Genomic DNA, 26,450 nt, shown 5'->3' on the forward strand with positions numbered 1-26,450 from the left:
TGACATTTTTTGACCTACACATGGCCTTTCGTATGGCATGTTCAAAACCCTTTCATGTACACTCTCTTCCTCTGAAATGAGGAGACTTTAAAGAGCATACAGGAAGAGATAAGGAATACAAAGTGACATGAACACACTTGACTGTTCTTTCCTTTGACCAAATACTTATAACTAAAGAGATCATTTGTAGACCACTTCTTTTAGAGCAAAACAATATTATTTTGTGTCTCTAAATACGTCTTTTTTTTTTTTTGAGTGTTTATTTGAGCAACAATTCCAAATGTACCCTGGTAGTTAAAACCCTGGCTGCCTTGCCTCCTCTTACATGTGGTGTTTTGCATGGGTATTTGGAGAGGAAAAAACATCTGTAAGTTGAAATTAATTATACAAAATCTAACAAACACATCTAATAATCATAATTCCATGGAAGCATGAAGATGTGTGCAAGCATACAGAAATATCTTAATTTATAAAGTGATAGGATACCTCTTCCATCTTTCTATTTTCTTAACTCTACTAAAATGCATATAATAAGACTAACCATATAGTTCATTCATTGTTTTTGTGCTAATGATTCATAGGCAGCCCATTTTTTTTTTTTTTAAATCTTTGAATAACATCAAAGTAAGGGGCTGCTACTGAAGAGTGGGGAAAAAGGAAAAAAGAAAAAAAAAAGCACTTACTTGCCACTTCCAGCGATGCATTATGACTTACAGCTTCCCCAAGGTAATTCCTTGCCACGCAGACATAGACCCCTTCATCCGGCCTACTCTTGCGCCCATGAACTATGCGTAAGAAAAATAAAGATCCGCTGGGCAGCAGCATCCGATGGGAACGAGGGTCATCCTTGTCAGTTTCCACTCTTTCCCCACCTTTATACCACTCAATGGTTGGGGTTGGTCTTCCTTCAGCTTTACAGTTTAAAGTTGCTGGTTCTCCTTTTGAAACAATTAAATCAGAAGGGTGTTCAACAATTCGAGGTGGAAAATCTTCTTGACGAAGACGGGAACCTACAACATAAAAATGCGAAGTTTTCTTATTAGATCCCTGCCAGGTAATTATAGAGTTTTGCAATACAACTACTAAACCATTACCCTATAGTGCAGGATTTTAATAAGAATAGCTATTAACACATTTCTAATTGGAAAAAAAAAAAGCCCCTTACTGTATTTCATTGTGTGGAAGGCTCTCCCAAGTGAATAAATTCAAAAGCACTTTTCAAAATGCAACCTATAATAGTGAAATAAACTGCCATTTTCCTAAATCATACACATGAATATATCAATATAAAAATGGATGCAAATTTATACATACATAAATATGTATACATGTAATTATGAAAACCAGTTCTACAGATACTCTGCAGTCATCAGGCCATCTCTGGCAAAACCGTTACTGCTCTAATTTATAACACAAAGTCATGATCAACTTCATTCAACCTTTTGGGAAGTTCAACAACTCACGCAAAGCCTATGGAGTAAGCCTAACTTCTCCAGTACCCACAAAGTTGCTTTATTCTGCTTGTACTATCAGCTCTTTTTAGTGACTTGTTAAACAGTACCACGGGTGTAGAAATACACAGAATGCCCAAGTGCTTCTTACAGTTCTTGTATCAGGAAAACCAGAGCTACTTTTTATATTAAATATTTTTATCCACCTTGACTACGCATTACCCAATCTGAAATTCTGAGCCAACATAAGACAAAAGCACTGGGGATGAAAGAAGTTACAAGCAAACAAGATGCTCTTTTAGAAAGACACTCAAGTTCAGCCTAATTCAAACTGTGAGCTCAGAGCAGCCTGGAAATACTATGATAATCTGGACAGATATACAATAGAGGATAATATGACAACAAACTGGGTGCCCAAGAACTCTGAATTAGAGATAGGGTGCGACCTAAACTTTTGTAGGTTTAAATCTCAATTGACTCAATTAAATCTCAATTGACCCAATTTTAAATTACTATTTTCCTTATTTCTTTCTTTATATTTAACTTTGCCATGTATAAAATTAGTCTCACAACTTTTGTGATGAGCCACTCCCTCATACAACTCCACTGCCCTCAAACGAGCATACCTCACAAGGAAAGACACGGAAACAATCCCACAATCGATGGAATTGAGTACACTTTCAGCAAGTTTGCAGATGACACCAAGCTGTGTGGTGCAATTGATAACAAAGAAGGAGATGCCATTCAAAGGGACCTGGACAGGCTGGAGAAGTGGGCCCATGTGAACCTAACGAGGTTCAAGAAGTCCAAGTACAAGGTCCTGCACCTGGGTCAGGGCAACCCCAGACACGAACACAGACTGGGAGAAGAACTCATTGAGGGCAGCTATGCAGAGAAGGACTTGGAGGTTCTGGTGGACAAAAAGGCTCATGAGCCAGCAGTGCATGTTTGCAGCCCAGAAGTCCAGCTGCATCCTGGGCTGCATCAACAGAGGGGTGGCCAGCAGGGAGAGGGAGGTGATTGTGCCCCTCTGCTCTGCCCTCATGAGGCCCCACCTGGAATCCTGCATCCAAGTCTGGAGCCGGCAGCACAAGAAAGATGCGGATCTGTTAAAGCAAGTCCAGAGAAGTGCCACAAAGATGATCAGAGGGCTGGAGCACCTCTCCTATGAAGAAAGGCTCAGTGAGCTGGGGATGTGCAGCCTGCAGAAGAGAAGGCTCCCGGGAGACTTCATTGAAGCCTTTCAGTACTTAAAGGGGGCTTATAAAAAGGATGGAGAGGGATTCTTTAATTGGGTAGATAATGACAGGACAAGGGGGAATGGTCTTAAAATAAAAGAGGATAGATTTAAACTAGACATTAGGAGGAAATTCTTCACTGAGAGGGGAGTGAGGCACTGGAACAGGTTGCCCAGAGAAGTTGTGGATGCCCCATCCCTGGAGGTGTTCAAGGCCAGGCTGGATGAGGCCTTGGCCAACCTGATCTAGTGGGAGGCATCCCTGCCTATGGCAGGCAGGTTGGATTTATATGATCTTTAAGGTTCCTTCCAACCCACACCATTCTATGATTCTATGAAACAAAAGGCTAGAAAGCCCAAACCAACTGTACATCACTCTGGAAATGTAAAAATCCCAAGTTCAAAGTAAAACGTATATAAAGATAGTTAAGAATTCTTTCAAAAACCCAAGTTTGTGTATGTGATACTACATGTCTAAGGTTTGTATTTTCACAGATTCTACCAGCCAGCTAGTACGCAATACAGTTTTAAGCCTTTCTGTTGTTTCCATCAGCCAGGCCCACACCACAAATAAATGAAATACCATTTTCAGATATATTGTATGTATACCTTCCATACTGACGTTCAAGTCACTTTACACTAACTGAAAGTACCATACAGAATAAAAGTTCGAAGACTGACCTCTAAATTTTCTTGAAAACAGACTCAAGATTCTTGAGGGGGCAAAGTTCTTATGTAAGGTCAAGTTCTCAGATAACTCCAGGAACGCTCATATACTTTTGAGACTTCATTGATTGGTAACATCAGAGGAATTAAAATGATGGAAATGTCAATTATTTTATATATATATTTAATCTGGTGTTTTATAAAGCAGCCTGTCTCTAGAAAAATTCATAAAATTGCTTGAAGCGGAAAGGGACAAAGTTATGATTAGTTGACTGGCACATAGTGAGCATTAACCACAGATTTAGTGACAACCACCTGAGGGATATAATGGCCTTGACAACTAAGTTATAATCTTCCCACATATCTATACATTTTTATTTTTATTTTAAAGTCTCTTTCATTTTAGCCTAGTTATTTAAGCTGCATTTATGCTTTATTGAGAATAAGCAGCTTCGATTATCAATGCCAATCTTACAGTGGGCACCAATCATGTAATTTTCCTGTCAAAAATCCATCCTGAAGGGATGTTTGGTTAAAAAAAAAAAATAGAAGCAGAACACCTATTATACACTGGATCTGCCATTAGATATACAGAGCTGCTTCTCCTCCCAACCCCCAAAAGATGACAGCACTGTGTTATAGGAACTAACCAACTTGTGTTCCGTGCTTTTGTTCTAACTCAAATCTTCCATAAAAACTCAACAGGATGCGACCAATTAAAGTACGCCATACTAATTATTTCATGATGCTACTTAAAAGAACAGTTAATATGAAATCATGTTTCCAGTTTCTTGGACTGTGCCACAATTATTTTTACAAGAATTCAAGCACTGAAATAAACAGACATGAAAGTTCAAAGAAAGATAGCATTAGATGAATGCTAAATTTGCAGTGGCAAGAATTGTGTTTCTTCTTGCCTTAAAACTTCCTGTTGGTATAATATACGAAGTATTGAAAATAGAATGGAATATGCATTTAAATAGGAAAGCTGCTATAATGGGTACAAATACTGCTGACCTCCTGGGGAGAGAGGAAGAAAGAGGTCCCGTTCATTTTCAATTTCACAAATACAGCATTTAACGCGTGTTTTTAGAACACTAGATCTCTAGTCCATTCTTTTATTGAAGAGCTTAATATTTTAACATAAGAACTAAGTTACTGTCCTGATTGGTATACAAGATATTAATAAAATGCTAACAAACAAAACTACAGCTTTAAAAAAATCAGTGTTAGGTGGTTCCTGCAAATAATTATTCTTCAAAAGAACATGAGCGATCCATTTTTACCAGTAGTATTTCGACTACTTTTAACTTAATTTTTCAGAAAGTGATGGAATTTTTCTGTGGTTTTGTTTATACTGATTAGAAAGACACTCGGTATCTCTGTTGCTCTAACAGTTAGAAATCTTTCTCTAATTCTCAAGTTAAACACAGCCATGAGTAGTACATACCTAACTCTTCCTGCACTTGAGTTGCCCTTGAATTCAGATTCACTGACACACTTACAGATTGCAAGTGTAAGATTGCAAGTTTTTCCTTTTTTAACCACCCTCCTGGATTTTGTGTTCTTGTAGCTGTTAGAAATCAACAAACTAATCTCCTCTGATTTTCTTCTCGTAAGATTTGCTCACCATTTCCCTGTCTTAAGTTCCAGTTTGAGTTCATCCTTTCTGAACACAGAAAACTCAAACCTAACACGGGTAAGAAGCAGACTTAAAATACTATTGCAAGAGCACACAATGACACAGTGAGACATCATGTTACACAGGATAAATATCTAAATGAATCAAAGAATTGTCTATGAAGTAGCTTTTCTGCACAGAGCCATTTAACTAACCTAACCCATTGGGTTTACTTGTTCTCATAGACGGCAGATAATTTTCAAGGAAAAAAAAAATGGGACAAATCAGATTCTCAGAGAGTGAAAAAGATGCTTTAGCTTCTGCTAATAAAGAACTCCATTTGTATCTTATTTTTAGAGTATTTTTTCTCTTTGTATCCTAGTCCAGCCCTAATAGAACATCCAATTTCCTGAGCTTTGCAGCCTGCAAGAGTAGTGCATTTTAAAAAGCAAGTATTTTGAAATTTCCTTTACAGATGTTGCAGCCATAACCAAAGGCATGGAATGAAGTAATGCTGTGCCTGTTTCTTCAGATTTCCCCCGAACTGTCAACTAAGAAGAGAAATTTTACTTTTGAATTCTGCTTTGGAAGAAAGCACTAGAGCCAAGACTACACTAAATTGGTATTTCTGAAACACTAGAATTTGAGAATAGAGTTGCATCACTTTGGACTTGCAAAGTAGTTCTTTGTACAGTTATGAAGAGTTTTATTTACAACAGCTGTTGATTTCTAACAACTGAGTACTCAACTTCTGGTTCAGGATAAAAAAATATATTCTTTTTACTTAAATCCTGCCATAACTTTGCACAGTCATAACTGTGCACACCTTCATAAATTCTTTAAAAGGATGCCACCTTTATAACCAAAAATTGCAGACAGCAGAGGTGTTACATTCCCGTAAGTGAGCTGATATCTGTACCCTAAGGAGAAAAATGAATAGCTGGAACATGATTAACGCCCACCCAGGACTACAGGTTTATGGAAATACATTTTAAGACGTGTTCAATGCTTCCAAATATTAAGCTGGGAATAGGTCCAGTTCTTTCCAATAATTCAGATATCATAAAAAGAGATAAGCAAGGCACTCAGTTTGGATCAGTAGAACCTGAAATTCCCCTACATGTTCCCCATGAAGACAAGCATCTATGTTTTCTTCTAAACACACGCTGGAAAACAGGAGGGCACAAGAAAAGCACTAGATGCTATCACCCCACCTATGAAACTATTGTGATGTTCCCTAAAAAGAGGGTTGTTTTGTTGTTTTTATTATTTTACTGCTTCTTTCTCCAGTTTACACCATTATGTCAAGAAATACTTTTGTCTCTCCTTTAAGTGGCATTGGAGTTTCTGTTCCTAATAACAGACAAAATGATCAATTAATCTTTCATTATTTCTGGTACTGAGGTATATTTCTGGATAAACCAAGTTGCACTTTAAATACAAAGTGTTTATAAAATCTTAAAAGAAATTGTGGGTCATGCCGTTTAAACTTAGCTGCAGGCACCCATGAAACTTTTTTCCACTTAGAAAGATAACCTTGAAGTATCTCATGTTGCTAAGACATCATGAATTACATCACATTTCTGTCCTGGTTACAACACTATCAGGAGATGTCAGAAGCTAGTAATTTACTGTATGTGTACAGTCAAAAAAATCTAGACTAACCACAGACAGCCTCGAGTTTTAAGCTATGTCTGCCTCTTCCCCCAAAAAAAGAGATTAAAAAACACATCACATCCAGACTGATCTGGTACGTGGCTCTTGTACTACGAGATGTAACCCACGTATAGCCACATTCAATTTACACAATACTTTTGTATTAGTCAACTGAGTAGAAGCTAACTGAAGTATTATAGCAATAAACTAAATAAGGGAGAAAAACAAGAATATATTACATTGGCTTAAATTGTTTGCTTCTGTTCCTTATTCTACAACATATCCAGACATAAATGACTAGGTCAAAAAAACTGTAAGTTTTTAGGCAAAAAGACTTCTACAAAGATGATGGCATCTCATAGATATTTAAATATTCTATCTGGTATGAATTAAAAAAATACTGGCAGGTACTGCATTGCATAGATACTAACAACAGCTTTGTTTTAGTCCATAAAATTACATTTCTCAGGAAATACTATGACAGACTGGCTCTCTGAAGTGATCACTTTTAAAGTGATCTGTTACAGGCAACTGTAAGAGTCATTCTTTAGTTTCTTAATCCAAAATTAAATGCAACTCTTTAAAGTTGGTTTTGGACAGACTATTTATTTTCAACAGACATAGCTTTACAGTGAACCCTCATTACACAAATACATGTTACTGGTTTGTCCAGCAGTTAGCATGTATAAGTCCTAACCTGGTTATTCATTAAGTGTAGCTAGAATATAAATTTAAAATAATAACATTTATATTGAGCTATGTAAGAGGTTGACATTTGCATAAAACACTAGGAACATCACCTACTGCCCGAGGATAAAAAGTGTTTGGTTTTATTTTTCTTTCCCTCAGCTCTGCTCTCCAGCAAGATATGTATCTCATTTGATTTTAGTGGATACTGAAGTAGTGTGAGATGGCATTATCTAGAGTGCTGGCTTCTGAAACCAAACCTCATTCAATAAAAATTACAGTATCCCCCATCAAACTGGTAAGTTCAGAACAGTATTTTCCCTGAAAGATTAATGAAATTACAGGAGTATCTTTTATTAATATTGCAAATTAACTATGACACAGTGAGTAATCACACTACGTTTCAAAAACAAATACTGAGGTAATGAAGCCTACTCCATTAATTATTTTTTCTTTGAAATGGTTGCAGTAATGTTGGGAGATATTTCCTGCACTGGGATAATACAGAGAACAAGAGCTCAACAGCAAGACAGACCCACAAACAGATCTGAAGGCAAGCTCATCTTTGGAAGCTGGGATGTGACGATCTTGAAGCCACAAGCTGCTTGGAGATGATCACAGTAAACTGAAGGATGCATAAAGCAATGAGGTTGGGCAGGTGCAGAGGGAACTCAGAGAAGACTGACATTGCTAGAGCAATGGCCAAGGAACAGCAGTCAAGGGTGTCAAACCAAATACAGACTATCCTCCTGGATCATCATACTCCTCATTCATGAATAGATACACCTAAGCATACCTCCTTTCCTTTGGGTTGTTCTTTTTAAAAAAACATTTAGTCATGAAAACCAATGTTACACATTCTATGCATGTATTTCAGAGGGATTGCCTACACACTATTTTGGACTTAAACCCACTTCTTACCATGCTTAAGAATACTGACTTCTACTTCATTTCCAACTCCAGATTCAGTGTGAGACTCAATCTGATCTTGATCAACTGCATGTTCAAACATTTAAAAGATGTTGAGGGAAGAGAAAAAGGATCTGCATTTCCTCGTGACTGTAGGGAAGCCAAAGAAACAGCACATAGAGCCTAGGGTTTTCTCTTCTCAAGCAGCACTCAACTCTGAGGCAACAGAAGCACAGTACTGTGACAGCCAACAGCATTCCTAGGCTTTTGCTTGTGCTAGTTTTGCTACATCTCACAGAAATAACATTAAATATATTTTGAAAACAAGAATAAGTGGAAAGGAGAAATACAACGATGTGAAACACCTCACCAAATTCCTACTTTAAGATGATTCTAAATGTGTTTATCGGCAAGGGTGAATGAAATATCACAACTGCCCTCAGGAATCTAAATGTTAGGTATTTTTTGGAGGGTGACATCAGCTCAGGAATAAGTTTGAATTTAATACTCTAATTATTTAGTTAATGCTAATAATTTAGAGAAGATTAACAATAGAATAAAGAGTCATTATAAAGTAGCTAAGTTACATTACTTCTGTTGTTGGTATTTTAATGTGTTAAACATTTGGATTGAAACAAATCTATTTCACTCCATCTAAAACAATCCAACTTTTTGTACAATGTTGAGTTTGGAAAATTACAGAAAGGCTAGACATTTCCAATGTCCAAGTTGTTACAATAATACATTACTGTTATGTTTTACTTGCATAAGGAAGAAAGAGTGGAAATTTAAATCCAAATGAAACAACTACTTACAATGAGTTGTTTAGAAGTACATTAAATGTACAGATCAATATAAATTATTTTATTTTAAGCATAAATGGAAAAATAATTATACAAATCCAATTTAATAAACTCATACTTAAAAACTGTCTATCCATTTCCTCTTTCCAAAACACACTTTATTCAAATGGAAAGCTAAATAAATTAGTATTAAGTGTGAAAGGTAGCATGCTTGCAGTGGAAAGCAGTAAATATCTCCTCCTGCAAAGAGAAGAAAAAGGACCGGTGATCCCGCAGACTTCGAATGAAGCATGTGCTGAGCTGGAAGGAACGCTGCCCAGGGAACCAGAACGTGCGGCTGGACAACGAAGCCTCAGTGAGCGATGATTCTGGTTGGAACAATCAACTGGAACTAATCCAGTATTTTCAAAAACACCTGGGATATATTTTTTAACTTCCCATATAAATGTGAATCAGTCACATACTTTACAAAACATATCTCCAACTATTTCTTTATCAGAAAGCCATGAGTTACTTGGCACAGCAATCAACATGACATCACTGTTTGATGACCTAAAAATCTCTTTCTGTTGCTTTTCACTAATATAAAGCTATGTCAAAACACCAAGCATTACCTTTCCCCAGAAATAAACTTCCACCTTTTGTTACCATTAAAACTCTTTTTCTGAGTGATGGAGTAATGTATTCCCTTTGACAGGAAGGTGACAAAATTTTACATTCCTCAGATAAGAAACACCATTGGCTTTAAATTTGAAGCCAAAGAAACCTTAAACTGAAGAGCAGCACACTCTTCTTCTATAATTGTTCTGACTTCTTTGCATAAAGCATACCTTAACAATTCTAACATTACATCCTACTGTAGATGAACTGCATTACACAGAAAACAATGTCCCAGGACATCCTTAAATGTACAGTGGTATCGGTCCCGAAAACTATCGCTCAGACTTTTTCTTCCCTGAGATGAAGAACTAACGCTACCATTACCGTCTGTATTCTGAGGTCCCATTTCAGAGCATGGCTGCTGAACACACAGTGAAAAATTATGAGAAATTTCCATTATCTCTGCCACTCCTATACCTTCCCAATTGGATTTTAATTCTGGTTGTAGTGAAAATGGCATTGGCAACTTGTAAACAACCATGCTGAAAACTTTGGTATCATTCAACAGCCACTGCAGAGATTCCTAAAAACAGGGCCTGGAAAAATTCCATTCCTCAGGCTTGCATACTTACTCTTACATAAACTTTCAGTTAGCAATGTTTCCTATTTTTGCGTGTGCACATTTCTATGTTAAAACACAACAGTATCTGTGAATGAACAGAAAACTCAAAGGAAATAGTTTCAAAACAAATGTAAGTTTCAAAGCACTCACTGTAGACACTAACTTTTGTTTTCAAGCATGAAAACTGTATTTAATATCTGTCTATACAAAATTAACAGGAGAAAAAATATGAAATGCATACTCTTACAGGTTATGGATAAAAGAAATGGTGAAAATATTAGACTGTTTTCCCGAATAGTGGCTTCTTCAGAAAATCTGTAGCTAATAGCCTAAGCGTTCAGCAGCTTGACATGTATTTAAACATCTAAAACAAAGCTTTTGAGATATCTTATATGATAGGCACACTCAAGGCAGATATTTAAATAGCACCAGTCTTAGGTGAGTTATTAACTTCTTCAAGAAAATGTACTGAATCACAGTTTTAAGCATAATTGTCTGGAGTAATACTTCCAGAAAACAAAATATTTGAAATGGCCTTTTAAAGGATTAGTAACAAATCCCTAGAGGAATGCAGCCCACCTCAATCAGTTTTCAACCTTAAAAGCAAATTCTGACATAATCAGAACATGAATGAAGATAATGTTTATAGCTTCCATGGTATGCTAAAATGTTAGAATTTTACAGATAAATAAAAATGTTGTTGACTGAGCCTACTGAAGCTTACAGTGGAATGAAAAAAAAAAGATTAAAGAAGAGCAGTAGCTCATGGTTGTTGAGGATGAGATTTAAGGAGTGAAGAACATTTTAATAGTATGAGAAAAAGTTAGAAAAATATAATTATTTGATCAAAAGAAAGAAGACAGGAGTAGGATTTTATTCTGCATATTTTTAAAACCTAGTTTAATAACTAGCCTGTGAATTACTATTAATAGGGTTTTGATGAAGGGATTAGAGTGCTGATGGAGACGCATCAACATTTAGATACGGGAAACGGCAAAAGGAATGAGGGGGAAGAGGTAAGAGAAAGCCAGTGTTACATAACCATGGTGCTTTGAGTGGAAAGCAACAGAGATGAATGCAAGAAGTAAATGAGGGAAAACAAAAACCTCAGAACTCTGCAGAGCTGTGCAACAAAGGCACAAGAACCTTGAACATAAAAGACAACAGCCAGCAAAAATGATGAGAGGAACAGAGCTGTATGATTCAAGATTACAATGCATTATACAACACAACTACAGGCCAGCAGGAAGAGGCTCATGTGGTATATAAATGTCAATTATGAAGAAGCCTCAAAATGATTAAGGAGAATAACTATTTGAAAATAAAGGAAAGGAATTGTTGTTATTACTTCTATCAGCAGCCACTATATGACAGTGGGGTTCGAGCAGTAAAAAAAAAAAAAATAGGTTATGTCAGGAACTAATAAACAGTAGAACAACATGACCAAGAATATCATCCAACTTTATCAATTGATCTAAAAAAACAACAACAACAACAACACATTACTTCTCTGCACAATGCTTCTTTCACAATTTAATGATAGGCAAGTGGAAAAAAACAGCAACCTATAAAAACAGGGCAGCTAGGTTCAAATAACCTGCTGCTACACCAAGTAGGTTCCTTTAGTAAAGGAAATCTATTTTGAATCTTTAAGACTAAGATTGATTGAATATGATATTATTAGAGTTTTCCTTCCAAAAAAATTAAACTGCATTTGACAAGTACGTAGAAATGCTGAGGGGAAAAAAGCTACCTATATTCGTAACAAAACAAATTTCATCAAGTACAAATATGTCACCTTCTATTGCTCAGGGCTATGGTAATGCATCCAATCATGCACTGAATCTGCCTGTTCACTAAGAATGCATGTTCTTCTCAGATTTATTACACAGGGACTAGGTTTAATTACCACCTTCATCCCATCTCCTTCCCTCCTCCCATGACTACACCATGCAGAACTTGTTCAATTCCTCCTGAGAGGCAAAAGTAGGCCAGGGCCTTTACTGCCACCCCAAAACTCGAACCTCACTAGAAACTTACACTGTTGCTAACACTGCATAACATGTTACAGCAAAGGTAGGCTATCAGCCATGACTTGAGTGGTGGATTCAAAGAACTATCGGTTATATACATTTTCATCCTTGCAAAGGACTATCCCACGTTTTAGGCAAGCTTTTCTTGCAATAGGGTTTTCAAGGCTAAGCTCCCTTTCTGTATCAAAAAGACAAGTACAGCATATTTTCTAAACTCTAAAAGGCAACCAGTATATGGACTTTTCCACTTTATGTAAACAGCTATTTGAAACAAAACCCCTGAACCTAAATTAAGCCCTCCTGAATAGCCTGAAAGCCTTCAGTGGGACTAATTAGTCAGAACCACTAGGCCTTGAGGCTCACAGCTGCTCACTAGTACCCTGTGCAAAGGCTGAGAATTAAATGCATGGTTAGGGGGTTAAATTGATTAACGGGTATCAGTTGTCCCTTCTCCACAGGGTGAGCACTAATCTCCTTCTTTTTATTCTTTAATATGACATTATATGACTAATTAGTAGGCATTATGGCACAGGTATCAGTTTAAAAGTCACTTTTCTGACAATTAATCTGTCCTTATTTTAAATTACTTCTTTAAATAAACAGGAAATTCTCCCTCAGTGTTTTGATTAAAAGCAAAAGCTATGTAGTGCTAAAAGAGATATTACAAAAGAATTAGTATTTTCTTGAGAGATTGTACAGCAATTGTCAGTCCTCTGTGCTTTATTTTGAAATTTTTCTTTTAATTTGTTCTGTAATTGTGAGCAATTTGTCGTATTTATAAATAATGGCATTTTTTAAATAATAAACACCACGCTGTAATAGCTACGTTATATAGAGAAGTTAGTTATAAATAGCATTGGATCTGTCCTGTGTTACTTGATTATTTTTATTTTCCATAAGAGCAGTAGTAAACAGTCAACTTTCAAGTCTGTTTAGGAAAGAAACACTGGGGAAAAACTAGAAAGTCTTTATTTGCGTCAACTGCTTCAATATTAACATAGCACATCATCATTAGAAAACATTACCTATCAAAAGAGCAAATGACTTAATTCATCAAATTTGAAAATGATAATCTAATGGAAAATAAAAAATGGCATATAAGATTTTGAGGCAGAACAAAAATATCCAGAATATTTCACTCCAAATCCTATAGTTTATCATTGGCCTCACAGAAAGCTCAAAGTTCTCAGCAAAGGCCATGCCACTCAACTTTTGAGTTGCCCAGTTCTTTGGGCGATGTGGTGAGAACTGGCCACTCCAGCTCCTCTCTTGACTTACACCTAAGTGAAACCACCATAGGTAAACACCAACTGCTTGGCCTTCACAGTAAAATCGAGATTTTCTGTTAGGTACACATAACCCGTACGCTGCAGCAGAAAAACAAAATGATTCAATATAGGATGTTAAAAACACAAAGTGACCTGGAATTAGCCTGCTTGGTGTGGAACTGCCTAACCAAACCAAAGCCAATCCCTTATTTCTTCATACCTTGACTAATTAACTATTCCTAAAGTGGCATCTCCATCCACACCAGTAGGCAACGAGCAGTCCACAGATCTGTGCTCAAGTCAGGTGTCTTCAGGTTGCTTTACATTCTTTCTGTCAAAAGCTCACAAGAATATTTTTTTCTGGTAAGAATCTGAGGAAGGTGTTATGGGGGCCCGTTCATATCAGCAATTAGGGAAGTCACATATGACAGAAAACCTGGGATTAAGCCTCTGCTTCAAGGGCTATTTATCAATTTAATGCAAAACAGTTGGAACACAGATTTTAGAAGAAAGTGACTGTGACACGTCTGTGAAACCCAACAGGGTAGGTCTGAGATGGTCAGCTCTGTAACATGCGATCAGACAGAATACCCTGAAGAACACACGAAGGGTATTAGGCATGAACAATGACAGAATGGGAGCTGGCAACATTTAGGCTTCCTTGTGGCAGATACTTATCCACCCTTTCAAAGAAACTCTTAATAGTCTGGTCTACTAACATCTGTGTATCACTTTTTAAATAGTGATAAATAATGGAGAATTAAACCAGAAACCTGAAAGCATAAGGCAGGTGCTGAATTTAGTCAAAATGATCAAAATATTTTTCCCTTTATCTTAAATGGAGGTTACATGGTGGCTTTCGAGCCATGTAGTCACTGTAATGACACTAAAAAGATATAGAGAAGGCTTTTCAGAATATCCAGAAACTGCAAGTCCCAGCAGAAACAGATGACAACATATTCACAAAACTTCTTAACAGTAAATGTGGTTTGTTTTTTCCTTTAATATTGGTATTTAATTACCAGTAAAAATCAAACAACTAGTTTTAATCTGTGCAATCAAGCTATTCTTGCGAGCCAACATTATGATTTCAAAAAATGCTTCATTAGATAGCTTTATTTCCCGTTCAGAAATATAGCATATGTAACAAGCTTTCCCAAAACACCAAGATACTATACCATTCTTAAAAACAAAAATATGGTGGTTTTTGATTAAAATAGCTAATGAATTAGCAACAATTTTATGGAAGTCTACTCAATACAGACTTCCACATAAAAGACCGAAGAGTCTAAGCCAAAGCTGAAAACTTATTATATTTAAGTTAGCATACATAACTTTAAGAATTAAAGTTCTTTGCCTTTCTCCTGTTTAAAAGAGGACTGCTTTTCATTTAGTTGCTGTATTAGTTTTTAATTGACCATATAGTATTAACAAGGCAAAAAAAACTTCAGTGTTTGTACATGCAATTCTCTAGAAAGTCATCTGTTAACTGATGAAGAAAGGCATTGGGGACTAGGTTAAAGCTTAGCTACGGAAGCTTTGACCTTGTATTATTTACCTCAATAGAGACCAACATTTTTACAAATGCTTAGCTACTAAAAGCATCTGAGTGGTGAAGAATTTATTGCTTAGAGATAAATCAATAGCACAGAATATAACGTCAAAGTGATCAGGAGAACAGAGACAAGAGCAGGTTTCAACTGAGCAAAAAAAAAAAAAAATCTAAAAGACTCACATGCAAGACCAGAGCACTGTGAAACTAGGAAAAAAAAGCCACACAACATTTATTTAAAAGTTTTTTTTTCTTTTAATGATCCCCTACTTCCAATTGCCTAATACTGACAATATTTAAGCAAGATCAGCAACCAGAAACTGAGATATGAAGTATAGCTTTCTGTTCTTCATTTCCCAAGATCTCTTTTTCCCTTGACCTTGATCACGTATCAGCTTATAACTATTTGCAATTTCACCTTCAAAAAACAAACAAACAAAAAACACTTAGAATTGCAGTTCCTTAGCTTGATTTAATTATGCTCCTTAACTAGATTACTTTCTTCCAGGAGAAGTCACTGAAGTTTGATGAACAAACATATCACGAATCTCTCTCACATCCCCAAAAATACAGTTCTAAGGAAGACAAACTGAACCATTGTTCTGAAGTACAACAGATCCCCAAAATGCATTTCATCCTAATTTAAAGTAAATGTCCTTAACAATTAAGTGCAAACGGAATAGTCAAAGAGAGAAAAATTGCAGAGTCATCTAGGTTGGAAAAGACCTCTAAGATCATCAAGTCCAACCATTCACCTAGCACTGCCAAGGCTACCACTAAAACATACACCTAAGCACCATATCTATACATCTTTTGAATACCTTCAGGGATGGTACCTGGTATTCTGGATGGTATTCAGGTTGGTACCTTCCTACCCTCAAGCAGAACAACACTCCCAACCAACTTGGTGTTGTCTGAAAATTTACTGAGGGTGCACTCGATCCCCTTGACCAGATCACTGATATAAAAAGAACTGACCCCAGTACTAAGCACTAGGGGACACCACTTGTGACTAGCCTCCAACTGGATTTAACTCCATACACCACAACCCTTTGGGCCTGGCCACCCAGCCAGCTTTTACCCAGCAAAGCATATGTCTGTCCAATTCTTGAGCAGTTTCTCCAGAAGAATGCTGTTGGAAATGGTGTCTGGAGCTTTACTATAAAGTCTATGTAGAGAACATCCATACCTTTTCCCTCATCCACTAAGCACATCATCTTGTCATAGGAGATCAGTTTAGTCATGTAAACTTGCACAATCAAGCCATAGTAAAGAATGTTGTGACCTTGAAAAAAGCATTTCTTGGTACATTTCAACAGGAAAAATCCCCATTTTCCTGTTAATGCTGTCATTAAGGCCTGAATGAATTACTAAAAATCGTTACTTTTATGTTGAAAGCTCTCACCGTGACAACAATGAATTATCAGGGGAAGGGAAGTATAAAGACAAATAACGTTAAAGGGGCCATCTCCACGAAACACTGCTGTGAATGCAAGTGCCTAAAGCCTTCATGCTTATTAGTACTGCTCATTGTGGTCTCTACCTATTCTCCTTCATTAATGTATGATATCCCCTGCCCCCCAGTGAAAGAATCCCATCCTTATGAATATCTCATTCTACAGTATGCTGGCTTAATCACTGGTGAAAAAAAGTCTTCAGAGGTAGACAATATTGTAGTGGTAAATACTGTAATTCTTCCAATACAGTTAAGACACGACGCTATCAGAGAAAACCTAAAGGAACTGACATTTCCAGGCTGGAGAAAGGAATCTACTCCTAAGAATTATTTCACCGATGTGAAGAAAAAAATAAAGTAAATTCCAGCAACTGAAAATAGGAATCATTAAAACATTTGAAGTAACTTATATCCCTTCTGAACTGAAGGATTTGTGTAGAAACTTCCTTAAAAAATACCCCAATGTGACCATACATGTTCACCAGATACTATATTCTGAGTCAAATATTAACCCATATGCCTTAAGAATTATAAGATAAACATTCTTAAATAAAAACAACAACAACAAAATAAGTTAGTTAAAACAGTAAAAACTGGATTGCCCATTTCCTTCAAGTAAACACATTTTTAAATTAAGCTGTCCATAATATGGTAGGATGACATTACAGTTTAACAAGATAGGTATTATCCTCAAGAAAATTTATCACAAATGAAATAAAAGAAGAATAAATAATATTCACATCAGGGAACCTTTTAAAAAAACTAATATGTTGTTTGTACCTCTTCCTTTTCTATTCTTAAAGCCCTGAAATTGCTGCACACAGATTACTTTGTCTCGTGGATGAAGATACGTTGAAGATATCATTTCATGAAGGAGATACAGATGAAGACAAAAACCATGAAAGGAAAATATGGTTGATCATGACAAATAACTGTACTTAATAAAATCTATGTAATAGTGACAGAAGTCTTTTTTATATTTTCAACTTAGGGGACCATTAAGTTCAAAGCTGTATTTCATCCGAAGTAATATAGTATAAAGTTGTTACTTACTATACTTAAGTTTATTGAATCGTCATAAGTTCCTTTACCTTCCTGGTTTAGGGCTGTAGGCTATTTTTAGGCATCTTTGATGCAGCTGTTTGTGGATCACTTCTGCTTGTGATCAGGTCTCCATGAAAGTGATGATTGAATACTGCAAAGTCGTTTTTAAAAATGAGAAATATTCTTAAACTACTTCTAAATAAAATAAAAACACCATTCTATAAATGAAAATGAGACTTTTTTTTCTCCACAACACCTGGTCCTCTATGCTAGAGACCTGCAATTTACCTGAGAAACAAGTATTTATTAATTATACTGAATCATTGTTTCTAAAAATAATAATAAAATATTCTCTTCTCTCCAAAAATGCTGCCAACTGTTTTTGGAATGTCTGCCCAGGTTTGTAGAACTGAAAGGAGTGACTGAGAGGTGTGAATCACAGATCTTTTATATGAGATGTCTAAAGTGAAATGCGTTTCCACTGTTTACACAAACAAGTGGAAAAAAAATAAATTATGAAGATATCTACTATGCCTTTATGCTCCCATCACCATGACCAATAGGTAACTTTAATGCCACAATGAGTAAATTTAACAGAATACAGTTAACATCCCCCCCCTTCAAATCTAGCAGGAAGAAGAAAAACCCTGAATCCCTACAGAAATTGGGTCTTCCAATTCCCTGGGACAGAACAAGAATCTAGGGAAAGTTGAGTGCCATCATAAGGAAGACCAGTGCAGAAAGCCCCAGCGGCTCTTGGAGAACTATGTTCTTTCTCGGTGATCTCCAATAAATAAATAAATAAATAAAATCAATGAAAAAAAGCTGTATTTTCAAAATTTACACAGTTTACTGCAAATGGCATTCATACAGTTAGAACATGCTGGTCGAGTAGAGTTAAACACAGGATGAGTAAATTCTTGTTATACTTGGATCTTCTGTTAAGATAAAACATAGTCTTACAGAATGTGTAAGCAGATGACCTTAGATTTCTAGATACCATAGCTTAAATGACTCAGGTGGCTCAATACAATCAAAAGAGTAGCTACAACATCAGCATCATCTTTATAACTTAAGTATTCAGATGGACTAATATTAATCCAAGTTAAACATTAATTAGCTGAACAGGTAAGTTTGTTCATTTTAAACTAACCTTAGGACATTATCTAAGGTAAAAAATTAGAACCCTTTCCCAGAATCTCTAGAACCTGCAATGGCAGCATCAACTCACTGACACTGTTCACAGTTGGCCCAGCTTGGACCTTTGCCTAGTTTTTTTTATTTATTTGTTTTAAATGAAAATCAGTGATAAAGCTATTATCCTCTCTTGACTAGGTCCACATTTGTAAACTACAAATTTTGCCTTGACTTAGGTCTTTCAGCAAACACAGTCTCTTTTGATCTGGAGATTGAACTTAATGCTTTCATTTCATGGATATTGGCAAATGGTTCACTGAGCCACAAGCTAAAACTCCACCATGCTTCAGAACGCTTCACAGTTTACATTTTAATATAAATGTATGTAATTGTCCCTCCAAATAATCTTCATTAGCAAAGTAATTTGCCTGCAGCATCATGCTGCTTTTGCCAACCACGAACAGTAAGACTGGGCAGCATGAGTTACTACTGGAACGACACATATCAATTTATGTATGCTGTACCCCTCACAAACACCCTTGTATTGTTCAACTAGAATCATTTTTAAAGAAACATCAAGTACAATTTGACTCTTCCACCTTGCAGAAATAGATATTTATTACCAAACAGAAGCAGATGCATTGTTAAATTACCAAATTGGTTAAATTACCAAACAGAAGACACACTGTTAAATCTGGTTAATGCACCATCAGTTCATTTCTAAAAACAGTACCTATATACATCAAAGAGTTTCCAAAAGAACAAAACAATTTAAGAGAACTATCTGTAAAATGATCTACTTGTTTCATTTCTGTCCAGATGCCCTACAGCTTTCATACCGTGATAAAACATGCCAACATATCATATAATACTGGAGAATCAACAGAGAAATTTACTGGATATGCAAAAGGAAGCGTGTGTGTGCGTGGCGGGGGGGGGGGGGAAGTTGTGGGAAATTCCAGTATGAATCACCACCGAGGATCCTTGGGAGGGGAAAAGGAGCAGAAGAGGAAGAAAAGAGAAGAAAAAATTCCTTCTATAAAGAATGCACTCCTATTGAAAACTGAACCAGACACTGAAACAGCGGCTGTGGATTCCTTAGACAGATGGTGTCAATAGATCAGTCTATTAGTCAGTTTGGCAGCAGAAGTACGGTAATGGGGTTTGTAAAATGTCACTTAAAAACTCAATATAAACACAAGAGAAGTATATTAAGAAGTTAATTTAACTTTTGAACACATGACACTTCTTCCCTGTGTATCTTGTAAAACTATAAACTGTTAATGTCAAGAGTTCGCAGTTTCTGCTACAGCTTTACTGACTATGGGAGTAATAAAAAAAACTAAACACCACACACAAAAGTAAAATCACACATGGGACAGCTGGCCTTAACAGGTGAAAAAAACAGACCTAAAGCTTTCCTATCAAAGTCTTCCTGCTTATTTGCTTTTGTTTTCTTGTACTAAGTGGCAACATAGTGCTATTTTCTCATCAATATACCATTTAACAAGGGAGTCATGATTGATCTTGCTCCTCCCCACCCCAGGAAGTAGGGAATGCAAGGTCTCTACTTCCTATTAATGATTTGATCTAAGATTTTAAATCAACTTTAATTCTTAGATGCTTTAATTTTCATTGTATCTGATTTAAATCTCTGAATTTACATTCCAAGAATATTTGATGCAAACAGATATAATTAAGGCATTCTTAAATGAAAACACATGGATTTTAAAATCCTTTGCAAGCCCTGAAACTAACCTAGTCAGCCTCTACTGAGAAAAGTCTTGCAGAAAATTAACAATAACAAAAAAAACACAGACTTTAAAATTCAAGTACTACCATTGCAATAGTGTATCATAATAGAACCTGAGAGTTTAAAGATATACGGAATCTGATAGAACAACTAAGTGCATTATGAACCAAATCGACTTTATATTTATGCAGAATTATTAGTTATTAAATAACACGCATTTGGCTAAATTCAACAAGTATTTGTAAATACCACTCTACTCAAATACATTTAAAAACATATGGGACTAGGACTAATCTCCCTCACCATTTATTCACCTACAAAACTAAGCAGTAGTAACAATGTTAAGCAGGACTTTTGGTGGCAAGGAGCTCAAAGACTCACTTTTAAGTCACAGAAATTGCTAGTATATTGACAAAGTTGGGAGTCTTTCCAACTCTCCTACTTTATTCCTTCAACAAGGAAGGAACAATAGTTGAATCCTGTTATTTTAAGCTGGAAGTAGATGCTTAACATAGAACATCTATCTCAGAGAGGAAGGATATGCAGTTCCAATAATCCTGGTCATTATTCACGTGAAAAGGAATGCATAAGCCAAACAAAGACAAGATTGGTCTTATCACAAGTAATGTATACGGTGGGAGAACTCCTTGGAAAGTGGTCAAGATCTAAGGGTAGAAGAAGTGTAATTTAATTACCCACAACAAAGCATTCCACCTGCCTAGCAAAAAATCCAAGCCATAGTGTTTTAATTATAAAAGATTCATTGGTTACAAACTATGCTTCTGCTGGCATGGCAAATACATCTTCAAGAGCTTTTTCCCTTTCTTTGTTACTGTGCAAGAAGTGAAAGCCTTTCTGAAAGAATCTGTAACACACATTTGAAGACAGCCAATGGCTCCTGGATGCAAGTATGTCATGTTCAGATTAAGGAATTCAGTGAGATCTTGCCCTTCTTATAAGGCCCAAGTCTGATCGAACAATACATATAGAGAAGATGCAAACTGTAAAATGTTGACGATACAATGTTTAAGCTCCCAAAGTTCTTTCCACAACTTTCCACAACTGCCTGTCATGAGAGAAGAAGCCCATGTTTGGTCCTGTCTTGAAGATGGATCCCCAACCGTAAGCTGGAAATTGCTAACACCTTATGAGACCATTCTAAGATGTTCATGGTTTAATACAACAGAACCATATGGATCACACGGAACCACTATCACCTTTACAGTATTTTCCATTAAATTTCATTTGATTACTATACAGAATTGTAGAATGGCCTAGGTTGAAAAGGACCTTAAAGGTCATCTAGTTTCAACCCCCCTGTTCTGGGCAGGGTTGCCAACCACTGGAGCAGGCTGCCCAGAGCCGCATCCAGCCTGGCCTTGAATGCCTCCAGGGATGGGACATCTACAACCTCTCTGGGCAACCTCTTCCAGTGCCTCACCACCCTCTGAGTGGAAAACTTCCTCCTAATATCTAACCTAAGTCTCCCCTGTCTTAGTTTAAAACCATTGCCCCTTGTCCTATCACTATCAACACAAGTAAGCAGGCGTTCCCCCTCCTGTTTATACACTCCCTTCAAGTACTAGAAGGTCGTAATGAGGTCTCCTTGGAGCCTTCTTTTCTCCAAGCTAAACAAGTCCAGTTCCCTCAACCTTTCTTCATAGGAGAGGTGCTCCAGCCCTCTGATCATCTTAGTGGCCCTCCTCTGGACCCGTTCCAAGAGCTCCAAACCCTTCTTGTGCTGGGCGCCCCAGGCCTGCATGCAGTATTCCAGGTGGGGTCTCACAAGAGCAGAGTAGAGGGGGACAATCACCTCCCTCTCCCTCCTGGCCACTCCTTTTTCAATGCAGCCCAGGACACAGTTGGCCTTCCATGCTGCAAGCGTGCCCTGCCAGCTCATGTCCAGCTTCTCGTCCATCAGGACCTCCAAGTCCTTCCCCGCAGGGCTGCTCTCAAGTTCTTCTTCTCCCAGTCTATATAAATACCTGGGATTGCCTCAGCCCAAGTGCAACACCTTACACTTGGCCTTGTTGAACCTCATTAGGTTCTCATGGGCCCACTTCTCCAGCCTGTTCAGGTCCCTCTGGATGGCATCCCTTCCTTCTATTGTATCGACTGCACCACTTAGCTTGGTGTCATCTTCAAACTTGCTGAGGGTGCACCCGATTATGTCATTGATAAAGAAGAGCACCAGACCCAAGACTGACCCCTGAGGGACACCACTTGTGACCGGCCTCCACCCAGACACAGAATCGTTGACCACAACCCTTTGGCTGCGACCAGCCAACCAGTTCTTTATCCACCTAACAGTCCATCCTTCAAATCCATACCTCTCCAATTTAGAGAGAAGAACATGGTGAGGGACCATATCAAAGGCTTTGCTCAAGTCCAGGTAGATGATATATCGTAATATATAAATTTTTTTTAGAATTTACATAGTATATTAATCCCCAAAAGTAGAAACCACTTTTCATACTGTATTTAAGACTACTGCCATAAACAATTTGTAAAACAGTACACTGCGACTTTCATCATTCATCTCATAACACTTAATTTCAGACCTTTTTTGGAGCCAACTACCTTTCACTCGAAAGATAAAATGCTTTCTACTGTAGTACCACAACCTGTCAGAGAATGAAAAACAAAAAAAAAAAGGCAAGCAGCTCCTGGCACTTCATCCTGTTTATATAAAAGGTAAGAGCAATACTGCTCCATACATAGTACATTATGTAAAATTTAAATTCACTCAAAGTCTGTGGACCAGCATTTCCCTTACAGAAAGGCAAGGAATAAGGGCAGTGAGGCTTTGTGCTCATACAACAGAATCAAGCAAAGTAGGAGATAGGAGAAGACGGTGGGGAGGTAGGAGAAAGTGTTATTTCCTTGCAGAAATTGTAGCATTACTATAGTGATGTTCCAACTAGTTTCTCAAACAACAGACGTAGAAGGAATCAAAAAATCTTAGAAATATAGATGGGAGATGGAATTAATCGCCGTATTTTTAAAATGGCATTTTCTATTTTAACAGGGAAAAAATGTATTTTATAAACAACTTTTTAAACTCAGAAGTTTCTTAGTTATAATAGCAAGCTGTTTAAATATACATTTGAAGAATTATAAATATATATATTTATAATTATATATAAGCTTCCTTATTTTAATAACATTCTATGGCACTTCATTTTTTTGTTTAAGAATGAATATTGTATCAGAGAAAAGATTCCTCCATCCTTTCTTCCTCTAGCATGCCTAAACCTGTATTTGAAATTATGGAGACAAGCAGTAATAGAGGATTAAAGGCCTAAAATTGTTAAAGAAGGATGACTATACTGGAGGAGGAGGGGAATAATCACAACAGACTAACATTCGTACATTATGCAAGGATGAATCCATTTCAAATTCAATAACCAGGAATCTTGAAGATAAAATATGGCAGTTTTAATCTGGACAAATTATTCCTTTCACGTATACCGGAGAAGGAAATCAGAGTAAAATTTTTTGGAAGGAAGAAATGGACACTTTTCGTCTTAAGAATATGAACTACTTTCAAATTTGGGATTTAATGATTTTATATATATATATTAATTAAAATAATATCGCATAAGTATATAATGAATCAGTGCTCCATAGCTAGGACAGAATTACAAAGTAGTAAGCAACATAAGCGTGTTTTCTTTAAGAAACATTTCTTACAACCTAGTAAATTCTGCTACTTAAATGTATTATTGCTGTTTATATTTCAGTAGCACTAACTTCCTTTGAAAAAAGCCTTCAGAGAAAAGGACCACATAAGTGAGGAAAGCTACCCAAAACAATAAGTCTTCAAGTATAAAAAAAAAAAAAAGCAATACAACAGAAAGAAGGTTAAAACTTATGATTGACTTAAAAACAACAGGGCAGCAAAGCTGGAGGGCATGTGCTGTGAGGAGAGGCTGAGGACACCGGCGTTGTCTGGTCAGGAGAAGCGGAGGCCGAGAGACGACCTCACTGCTCTCCACAGCTTCTCAAGGAGGGGAGGCAGAGAGGGAGGTGCCGGTCTCTGCTCCCTGGGAACGAATGACAGGACACAGGTGAACGGCACAAAGCTGGGCCTGGGGAGGTTCAGACTGGGCACTGGGAACAATTCATTTCCTGTGAGGGTGGCTGAACACTGGAACAGGCTTCCTAGTGAGGTGGTTGATACCCCATGCCTGGCAGTGTTCAAGAGGCATTTCGACACCAACCTTAGTGATGTGCTTTGTATTTTGGTTAGCCCTGAAGTGGTCAGGCGGTTGGATTTGATGATGTCTGAAGGTCCCTTCCAACTGAAGTATTTATTCTATCCTAGTCAACCAGACAATAACCGTTTATTTATGTACCTGCTCAAAAATGCTACACAAATTCAGTTATTTACCATGAACTTCACTGGAACTGAAAACTCTTATTATCCTAGATTAGTCATGTTACCTGGTCCCAAATCCTGTTCTCTTAATTCTGACACTTACTGAAACATGAACACACCAAAACCATTGCCATATGGAGTCTCTGACTTGATTGTTCTAACAAGTACTTAATTATTTTTTCATGATTTTATTTACCAGCTTTACAGACTTAACTTTGAAGTCTATTCCCATGACAAATGATTTTCATTTCCTAGAAAGCAAGGAAAGAGAGAAAGAGCATATCTCTGGAAACCGATAAAATCTCTGTTTAGGCTTACTCCTTGACACAGTTCAAAGTGAAAAAGATGAAAAAATCAAAATAGTTAAGATTTGATCACTGTGGTGAGAATATCTTCAATCAGTCAGAGTAAAAATGTCACTAAATATAATCTAGAGAATTATTCCCATTGCTCCTAAAGTTGATTTTAAATAAATAATGCATTCTTTTATTGTTGAGAAAAATATGTGATATTCAAAATGTCAAAAAGCATACATTGTATTAAAAAGTTATGGTTAATACTAACACATCTCAACAGGTGTGACATCCAAAATAATAAAGTACTAATATGAACTGATGCATAAAAAAAAAAGCAAAGATTTTTCTTGTTGGTAACAATTCAGCCTATTGTAAACCTAACATCATGGTAGTATGCTTATCATGAACAAACAAATCCAACTCTTACTCCCAAATATACATTGAAGTAACTGAACCTTATCATAGGAACTTGTAACATTTAACAACCAAATGCCATCAGAGTACCATATAATATGCATTTAAGTGAAATTAATACTTCCAGTATTTCTCCATAATCATGGAATCACAGAATGGTTTGGGTTGGAAGGGACCTTGAAGACCACCTTGTTCCACCACCCCCCCCCCCCACCATGGGCAGGGACACCTCCCACCAGACCAGGTTGCTCAAAGCCCCATCCAGCCTGGCCTTGCACACCTTCAGGGATGGAGCACCCATGAGCAAATAATCCATGACAGGAGTTAACCACTGTGAGTATATATAAATAATTCTATCAACAGACTTTTGTATTTATTTTTTAACTTTCACTGTGGAGTCAGATTCAAATATATGCACACACTCAATAAACAAAAGTAGGGCTTCATTGCTAAAGGTATGTAAAATATTTATCCCTAACGTGACAATCATTCAACTGTGATCTCCTAGTCAAGTTCCAATTGAGAAAAGCTTCAATTCACTTTTCATATATTTCCCCACAATTTTTGCTCACGTATTTAACTTTAAAAAAGAGAAGTCCATATGCCTGCAAGCTAGGGTTATTAATTTCAGGAAGTGAGCCATATCCATGAAAACTGAGAAACTTTATATGTAATCTTTTGTGTATATGTCAGCACTTTTGTTCACTTTCTCACACTTTTCACAAGCGAATTCTCGAAATACTATTTCCTTTAGTTGAATTCAACCCCAGATACAAATAGATCCCCACTATTGTGACTCAGTCTGTGATGACATAGAAAACAGTTTAGGATGAAATAGCCCTGTCTGACACCTGCCCCAGAAAT

The 26,450-nt window shown here is 36.8% G+C and overlaps 1 protein-coding gene across 4 annotated transcripts in view; it reads right to left on the bottom strand.

Annotated features, from left to right (window-relative positions):
• ROBO1 (roundabout guidance receptor 1) overlaps nucleotides 1-26,450 on the bottom strand; it is a 697,351-nt gene that overhangs the window by 279,405 nt on the left and 391,496 nt on the right. For all 4 annotated transcript variants that reach the window (XM_083820574.1, XM_083820573.1, XM_083820576.1 and 1 more), the window contains one exon: nucleotides 684-1,010. In XM_083820574.1, the coding sequence (XP_083676700.1) occupies nucleotides 684-1,010 (327 nt within the window). The remainder of the gene's footprint in view (nucleotides 1-683; nucleotides 1,011-26,450) is intronic.

Source organism: Anser anser (genome assembly GCF_964211835.1).
Source record: "Anser anser genome assembly, chromosome: 1".
NCBI lineage: Eukaryota > Metazoa > Chordata > Aves > Anseriformes > Anatidae > Anser > Anser anser.